Source organism: Dendropsophus ebraccatus, chromosome 8 (genome assembly GCF_027789765.1).
Source record: "Dendropsophus ebraccatus isolate aDenEbr1 chromosome 8, aDenEbr1.pat, whole genome shotgun sequence".
NCBI classification, from domain to species: domain Eukaryota; kingdom Metazoa; phylum Chordata; class Amphibia; order Anura; family Hylidae; genus Dendropsophus; species Dendropsophus ebraccatus.
Window position 1 is genome coordinate 1,706,454 of NC_091461.1, and position 8,866 is coordinate 1,715,319.

The window sequence follows — 8,866 nt, forward strand, 5'->3', positions numbered from 1 at the left end:
CGGTTTGTGCATCCTCCGCCACTTCCGGTAGCTGCAGACGCCGGGCTGGTTGGTTCCGGGTGGCCGCCGTTGGTGTCGGTTGGAGCAGCAGGTGAGTGTCCGGGGCCCCGGTGGCGGGTGGACCTTCACCCGGTGGGGGAGGGGTCACACCCGTCCTCAGTTGTCGCCATGTTATATTCTTTTCCCTCCACAATATGGGGGCGGGGCGTACTCAGGCGTTACCCATAGCAACCATCAGCGCGCCGCTTTGTATGGACCTGAGAGCTCATTGGTTGCAGCGGTCACGTGCTCCGCCCTCCGCCAGTCTGTCCTGTCCTGTGTGGTGAGGGAGGTCAACCGCCACATACACGGAGCGGTCACACACACCGCCACATACACGGAGCGGTCACACACACCGCCACATACACGGAGCGGTCACACACACCGCCACATACACGGAGCGGTCACACACACCGCCACATACACGGAGCGGTCACACACACCGCCACATACACGGAGCGGTCACACACACCGCCACATACACGGAGCGGTCACACACACCGCCACATACACGGAGTGGTCACACACACCGCCACATACACGGAGCGGTCACACACACACACCACCACATACACGGAGCGGTCACACACACCGCCACATACACGGAGCGGTCACACACACCGCCACATACACGGAGCGGTCACACACACCGCCACATACACGGAGCGGTCACACACACCGCCACATACAGGGAGCGGTCACACACACCGCCACATACACGGAGCCGTCACATACACCGCCACATACACGGAGCGGTCACACACACCGCCACATACACGGAGCCGTCACATACACCGCCACATACACGGAGCGGTCACACACACCGCCACATACACAAAGCGGTCACACACACCGCCACATACACGGAGCGGTCACACACACCGCCACATACAGGGAGCGGTCACACACACCGCCACATACACGGAGCGGTCACACACACCGCCACATACAGGGAGCGGTCACACACACCGCCACATACAGGGAGCGGTCACACACACCGCCACATACAGGGAGCGGTCACACACACCGCCACATACAGGGAGCGGTCACACACACCGCCACATACATCGGAGCGGTCACACACACCGCCACATACACGGAGCTGTCACACACACACACACCGCCACATACACGGAGCGGTCACACACACCGCCACATACAGGGAGCGGTCACACACACCGCCACATACAGGGAGCGGTCACACACACCGCCACATACACGGAGCCGTCACACACACCGCCACATACACGGAGCGGTCACACACACCGCCACATACACGGAGCGGTCACACACACCGCCACATACACGGAGCCGTCACACACACCGCCACATACACGGAGCCGTCACACACACACACCACCACATACAGGGAGCGGTCACACACACCGCCACATACACAAAGCGGTCACACACACGGAGCGGTCACACACACCGCCACATACACGGAGCGGTCACACACACCGCCACATACACGGAGCGGTCACACACACCGCCACATACACGGAGCGCTCACACACACCGCCACATACATGGAGTGCTCACACACACCGCCACATACACGGAGCGGTCACACACACCGCCACATACACGGAGCGCTCACACACACCGCCACATACACGGAGCGCTCACACACACCGCCACATACACGGAGCGGTCACACACACCGCCACATACACGGAGCGGTCACACACACCGCCACATACACGGAGCGGTCACACACACCGCCACATACACGGAGCGGTCACACACACCGCCACATACACAAAGCGGTCACACACACCGCCACATACACGGAGTGGTCACACACACCGCCACATACAGGGAGCGGTCACACACACCGCCACATACAGGGAGCGGTCACACACACACACCACCACATACAGGGAGCGGTCACACACACCGCCACATACAGGGAGCGGTCACACACACCGCCACATACACGGAGCGGTCACACACACCGCCACATACAGGGAGCGGTCACACACACCGCCACATACAGGGAGCGGTCACACACACCGCCACATACACGGAGCGGTCACACACACCGCCACATACACGGAGCGGTCACACACACCGCCACATACAGGGAGCGGTCACACACACCGCCACATACAGGGAGCGGTCACACACACCGCCACATACAGGGAGCGGTCACACACACCGCCACATACACGGAGCGGTCACACACACCGCCACATACACGGAGCTGTCACACACACACACACACCGCCACATACACGGAGCGGTCACACACACCGCCACATACAGGGAGCGGTCACACACACCGCCACATACAGGGAGCGGTCACACACACCGCCACATACACGGAGCCGTCACACACACCGCCACATACAGGGAGCGGTCACACACACCGCCACATACAGGGAGCGGTCACACACACCGCCACATACACGGAGCCGTCACACACACCGCCACATACACGGAGCCGTCACACACACACACCACCACATACAGGGAGCGGTCACACACACCGCCACATACACAAAGCGGTCACACACACGGAGCGGTCACACACACCGCCACATACACGGAGCGGTCACACACACCGCCACATACACGGAGTGCTCACACACACCGCCACATACACGGAGCGGTCACACACACCGCCACATACACGGAGCGGTCACACACACCGCCACATACACGGAGCGGTCACACACACCGCCACATACACGGAGCGGTCACACACACCGCCACATACACGGAGCGGTCACACACACCGCCACATACAGGGAGCGGTCACACACACCGTCACATACACGAATGCAGTCAGTCTCTTATACTATGCAGGATGCAGTCAGTCTCTTACAGTCTCTTATACTATGCAGGATGCAGTCAGTCTCTTACAGTCTCTTATACTATGCAGGATGCCGTCAGTCTCTTATACTATGCAGGATGCAGTCAGTCTCTTACAGTCTCCTATACTTTGCAGGATGCAGTCAGTCTCTTATACTATGCAGGATGCCGTCAGTCTCTTACAGTCTCTTATACTATGCAGGATGCAGTCAGTCTCTTACAGTCTCTTATACTATGCAGGATGCAGTCAGTCTCTTACAGTCTCTTATACTATGCAGGATGCAGTCAGTCTCTTACAGTCTCTTATACTTTGCAGGATGCAGTCAGTCTCTTGTACTTTGCAGGATGCAGTCAGTCTCTTACAGTCTCTTATACTATGCAGGATGCCGTCAGTCTCTTACAGTCTCCTATACTATGCAGGATGCAGTCAGTCTCTTACAGTCTCTTATACTATGCAGGATGCCGTCAGTCTCTTACAGTCTCTTATACTATGCAGGATGCCGTCAGTCTCTTATACTATGCAGGATGCAGTCAGTCTCTTACAGTCTCTTATACTATGCAGGATGCCGTCAGTCTCTTATACTATGCAGGATGCCGTCAGTCTCTTATACTATGCAGGATGCCGTCAGTCTCTTACAGTCTCTAATAGCGCTCGTTTGCTCCTCTAAAACAACCCGTGGAATAGGGCCATATGCAGGATGCCGTCAGTCTCTTACAGTCTCCTATACTATGCAGGATGCCGTCAGTCTCTTACAGTCTCCTATACTATGCAGGATGCCGTCAGTCTCTTACAGTCTCCTATACTATGCAGGATGCCGTCAGTCTCTTACAGTCTCTTATACTATGCAGGATGCCGTCAGTCTCTTATACTATGCAGGATGCCGTCAGTCTCTTATACTATGCAGGATGCCGTCAGTCTCTTACAGTCTCTTATACTATGCAGGATGCCGTCAGTCTCTTATACTATGCAGGATGCCGTCAGTCTCTTATACTATGCAGGATGCCGTCAGTCTCTTATACTATGCAGGATGCCGTCAGTCTCTTATACTATGCAGGATGCCGTCAGTCTCTTACAGTCTCTTATACTATGCAGGATGCCGTCAGTCTCTTATACTATGCAGGATGCCGTCAGTCTCTTATACTATGCAGGATGCCGTCAGTCTCTTACAGTCTCTTATACTATGCAGGATGCCGTCAGTCTCTTATACTATGCAGGATGCCGTCAGTCTCTTATACTATGCAGGATGCCGTCAGTTTCTTACAGTCTCTTATACTATGCAGGATGCCGTCAGTCTCTTACAGTCTCTTATACTATGCAGGATGCAGTCAGTCTCTTACAGTCTCCTATACTATACAGGATGCCGTCAGTCTCTTAGGGTATGTTCACATCTCATTTTTAGCCGCACGTCGGGCTACACGGCAGAAATCGGTGAAAAAAGGATACTGCCGTGCAGCCCGAAGTGCAGCCGGCGGCCACATTGACTTTAATGAGCAGGACGGAGACATTATGTGACTGTGTTCTGCTCATTCGCGGGACGCACACGGCTTCTGTGCAGGACTCAAAAGTGTAGTCGACCACGCTTTTGAGTCCTGCACAGAAGCCGTGTGCGTCCCGCGAATGAGCAGAACACAGTCACATAATGTCTCCGTCCTGCTCATTAAAGTCAATGTGGCCGCCGGCTGCACTTCGGGCTGCACGGCAGTATCCTTTTTTCACCGATTTCTGCCGTGTAGCCCGACGTGCGGCTAAAAATGAGATGTGAACATACCCTTACAGTCTCTTATACTTTGCAGGATGCAGTCAGTCTCTTGTACTTTGCAGGATGCAGTCAGTCTCTTGTACTTTGCAGGCTGCAGTCAGTCTCTTACAGTCTCTTATACTATGCAGGATGCAGTCAGTCTCTTACAGTCTCTTGTACTTTGCAGGATGCCGTCAGTCTCTGACTGCATCCTGCATAGTATAAGAGACTGTAAGTCTCTTACAGTCTCTTGTACTTTGCAGGATGCAGTCAGTCTCTTACAGTCTCTTGTGCTTTGCAGGATGCAGTCAGTCTCTTACAGTCTCTTATACTATGCAGGATGCCGTCAGTCTCTTACAGTCTCTTATACTATGCAGGATGCAGTCAGTCTCTTAGTCTCATGTACTTTGCAGGATGCCATCAGTCTCTTACAGTCTCTTATACTATGCAGGATGCAGTCAGTCTCTTACAGTCTCTTATACTTTGCAGGATGCAGTCAGTCTCTTGTACTTTGCAGGATGCAGTCAGTCTCTTACAGTCTCTTATACTATGCAGGATGCAGTCAGTCTCTTACAGTCTCTTGTACTTTGCAGGATGCCGTCAGTCTCTTACAGTCTCTTGTACTTTGCAGGATGCAGTCAGTCTCTTACAGTCTCCTATACTATACAGGATGCCGTCAGTCTCTTGTACTTTGCAGGATGCAGTCAGTCTCTTGTACTTTGCAGGATGCAGTCAGTCTCTTACAGTCTCTTATACTATGCAGGATGCAGTCAGTCTCTTACAGTCTCTTGTACTTTGCAGGATGCAGTCAGTCTCTTACAGTCTCTTGTACTTTGCAGGATGCAGTCAGTCTCTTACAGTCTCTTGTACTTTGCAGGATGCAGTCAGTCTCTTACAGTCTCTTGTACTTTGCAGGATGCCATCTTGTATTGTTAAAGGATGTTCATATTCCTGGAAAAAGAAAGATCCGGACATCATCATCCACGCCTTCCCCAAGGACCTGGAAAGCATCAAGAAATGGCTCCTCCAGACCAAGCAGGACTATGGTGACATTGAAGAGTTTAGTAGGAGGATTCTGGAGGGCACGAAGGGGGCGTACCGCGTCTGTTCTCAGCACTTTACGTCCGATAGCTACGAGACCAGAGGCTTTATGACCATGCTGAAGAAGGGGGCCGTCCCCACTATTTTTCCTGACATTCCAGTAAACACAGCAAAGTACAAGAGAGCAAAAGTGCCAGCAAAGAGAAGGAAAGTCGATTCTTCCTTATCAAGCTACAGGAGTGTTCCTGGGGTCGGGTGTGAACCCACTGCCTGGCGTCCATCATCCAGTGCCGGGGGTGTTCTTGGGGTTGGGTATGAACCCGCTGCCACTGCCTGGTGTCCATCATCCAATGCCAGGGGTGTTCTTGGGGGTGGGTTTGAACCCGCTGCCACTACCTGGCACTTGGCATCCATGGCCGGGGGTATTGCTGGGGTTAGGTGTGAACCCACTGCCTGTCGCCCGGCATCTATGGCCACGCTGTCATCACATAACTTCATCTCCCACATAGCTGGCGGTGACTTGTACGTCCAGGGCCTGTGCATGTTAACAGCCGGGGGACGTCTGGATCTTCATCACGATCAGAGTTGTTCCTTACACTCCAATAGACAGAATTTGACAGAAGAGACAGGGAAGCCGCATTACCCAGGACTTCTTTCAGCACGGACTCATCAATCTACAAACACTGAACCTTTTCTAGGGACGTCCAGTAAAAAAGTTCAAGCCAATTTGAGAAAGAAACACAGTAGTGTTGGGAACCAGTGCAACCCAGAGGACCTGCCCGTCACACATGAGAGGAGGCGCTTTCCACTACGGATCTCTCTAAGAAACTTTGATGTCCTCATTTGGGCCAACCCTTTCGGGAAAAAGGCCCAGGTAGATTTGGATTTAGTTTAGGCGACTTCTCAATGTAATAAGAAGCTAGGATTGTCTATTAGCTGCTTAAAGGGATTGTTCAAAAAGGACCGATTGCATCCAGAAGGACTGGACTTCAGTGACCTACCCTGGGGACCTTCTGGCCATCTTCCTGGTCTCTGCCGCTGTCAGACACTTCTGGGGGTGACTGATCTCTAGATCAGGTGAGAAGATGCCTGAGGAGAGCCGGGAGATCCCCGTATACCATCAGCTGTTCCTCTGACCTTAAAACTCGGCAGTGAAGGAACGTGGGGTTATCTGATACTGAGGTCCTTCATACACGTTATCCTCAAGAAAAAATGTCTGTTTTTATTTTTCTGATATTGTACATAATTGTGTTTTCACCAGCGAGGACATATTGGTGATTGGTGATCCGAGATATGGAGTTTACGGATATGCCACCTTTTAGTTGTTCTGTGTCCAGACCTAGATTTCCTCTGTGTGGGGGAAGACGAGAATGGTGGGGTCTGCAGGGGAAGGCTGGCCACATGTATTACTACCATTGGGGCAGACCATGGAGCTGTGGGGGACGACCTGGTTTCTTCCTTTATATCTGAAAATAAACTCAAACCCCTGTACACTAGAACGGTGGACATGGCGTGGGTCCGATTCTGGATTTGGCTGTGGGCTGTATGATTTCCGTGTAGGTGAATGTCAGGTTCATACACTGACGCATTCCAGCCAATCACAATGGCTTAGATGTCCTAGACAGAAGAAAGTGTTATAGCCGTGCACTTTATATGGCCTTTGATGCTTTTGTAGCCTTTTCTCTGTATTTTTTTTTTTTTTTTTTTTTTTAAGATTCAAAAAAGCCAGAAAATTAAAAAAATGCATTTTGTTTGTGACAAATAAGTCTCCCCTTCCTCCTCCTCCTCCCCCCCCCCCCCCCCCCCCATTGCATTGTTGGATCTCTGTGTCTAACCCCCGCCCCCCCCATCCCCCCCCCCCCCCCACGCCCCTCTCCGTTGTTGGATCTCTGACTCCCCCCTCCATTTTTGGGTCTCCGTATCTCCCCCCCCCCCTCCATTGTTGGATCTCTGTGTCTCCCCCTCCCCCCCCCCTCCCTCCATTGATGGATCTCTGTGTCTCCACCCCCCTCCATTGTTGGGCCTCCGTGTCTCCCCCTGCCTTGTTGGGTCTCGGTGACCCCCCCTCCCCCCTCCATTGTTAGGTCTCTGACTCTTTCCCCTCCATTGTTGGGTCTCTGTGTCTCCACCCCCCTCCATTGTTGGGTCTCTGTGTCTCCACCCCCCCCCTCCATTGTTGGGTCTCTGTGTCTCCCCCCCCCCCCCCCCCCCTCCATTGTTGGGTCTCTGACTCCCCCCCCCCCCTCCATTGTTGGGTCTCTGACTGTTCCCCCTCTCCATTGTTGGGTCTCTGACTCCCCCCTCCCCCCCCCCCCCCTCCATTGTTGGGTCTCTGACTCCCCCCCCCCCCCCCCCTCCATTGTTGGGTCTCTGACTGTTCCCCCTCTCCATTGTTGGGTCTCTGTGTTTTCCCCCTTCCCTCAATTATTAAGGCATGTGTCCCCCCCCCCCCTCCATTTTTGGGGTCTCTGTGTATTTATTCTGATTTTCTCTTTTCCTTCTGCCTCCTGGGAGTTTTTAGCCTTGAGGCTGCATTACCCGACACAATATACCTGTCAGCGCTCGCCGCCTCTGCTCTTTCACGCACATTCACGCCCCTCATATCGTTATAGGAGAGCTGGAAAAGTGACAGCAACAGCTAGACTGGAGCGCACTGTGTGCTCAGGGTCATGGCCTATAAGGTCGCGTTCACACTGACCTGATGATGAGGTCACAGATGGTGAATGACATCACAGGAGGTCAGACCACATGACCGCTGTGATGTAATACCCGGTATATATTATACCACATGACCGCTGTGATGTAATACCCGGTATATATTATACCACATGACCGCTGTGATGTAATACCTGGTATATATTATACCACATGACCGCTGTGATGTAATACCCGGTATATATTATACCACATGACCGCTGTGATGTAATACCCGGTATATATTATACCACATGACCGCTGTGATGTAATACCCGGTATATATTATACCACATGACCGCTGTGATGTAATACCCGGTATATATTATACCACATGACCGCTGTGCTGTAATACCCGGTATATATTATACCACATGACCGCTGTGATGTAATACCCGGTATATATTATACAGGGCTCCAGATGGCGACCAAAATGGTCGCCAATGCGACTGACATTTTGCAAATGGCGCCCAGATTTATTAATCTGGGCGCCATTTGCGACTGGCCCCGGCGGCGGTGCGCTGTCTCTTTAAGAT

General features: G+C 52.7%; 1 protein-coding gene across 1 annotated transcript; it reads left to right on the forward strand.

The window, feature by feature from the left end:
- The first annotated feature begins 290 nt into the window (after positions 1–290).
- LOC138798361 (uncharacterized) lies at positions 291–7,163 on the forward strand. The gene is made up of 2 exons (XM_069978777.1): positions 291–322; positions 5,511–7,163. Exon 2 carries the CDS (start codon positions 5,512–5,514, stop codon positions 6,529–6,531), a length of 1,020 nt encoding a protein of 339 aa, XP_069834878.1. The 5' UTR covers positions 291–322; position 5,511; the 3' UTR covers positions 6,532–7,163.
- Positions 7,164–8,866: the final 1,703 nt, after the last annotated feature.

Excerpts from the sequence above, each read along its gene's own strand:
- LOC138798361 (XM_069978777.1), top strand. The coding sequence starts at position 5,512 with ATGCCATCTTGTATTGTTAAAGGATGTTCATATTCCTGGAAAAAGAAA.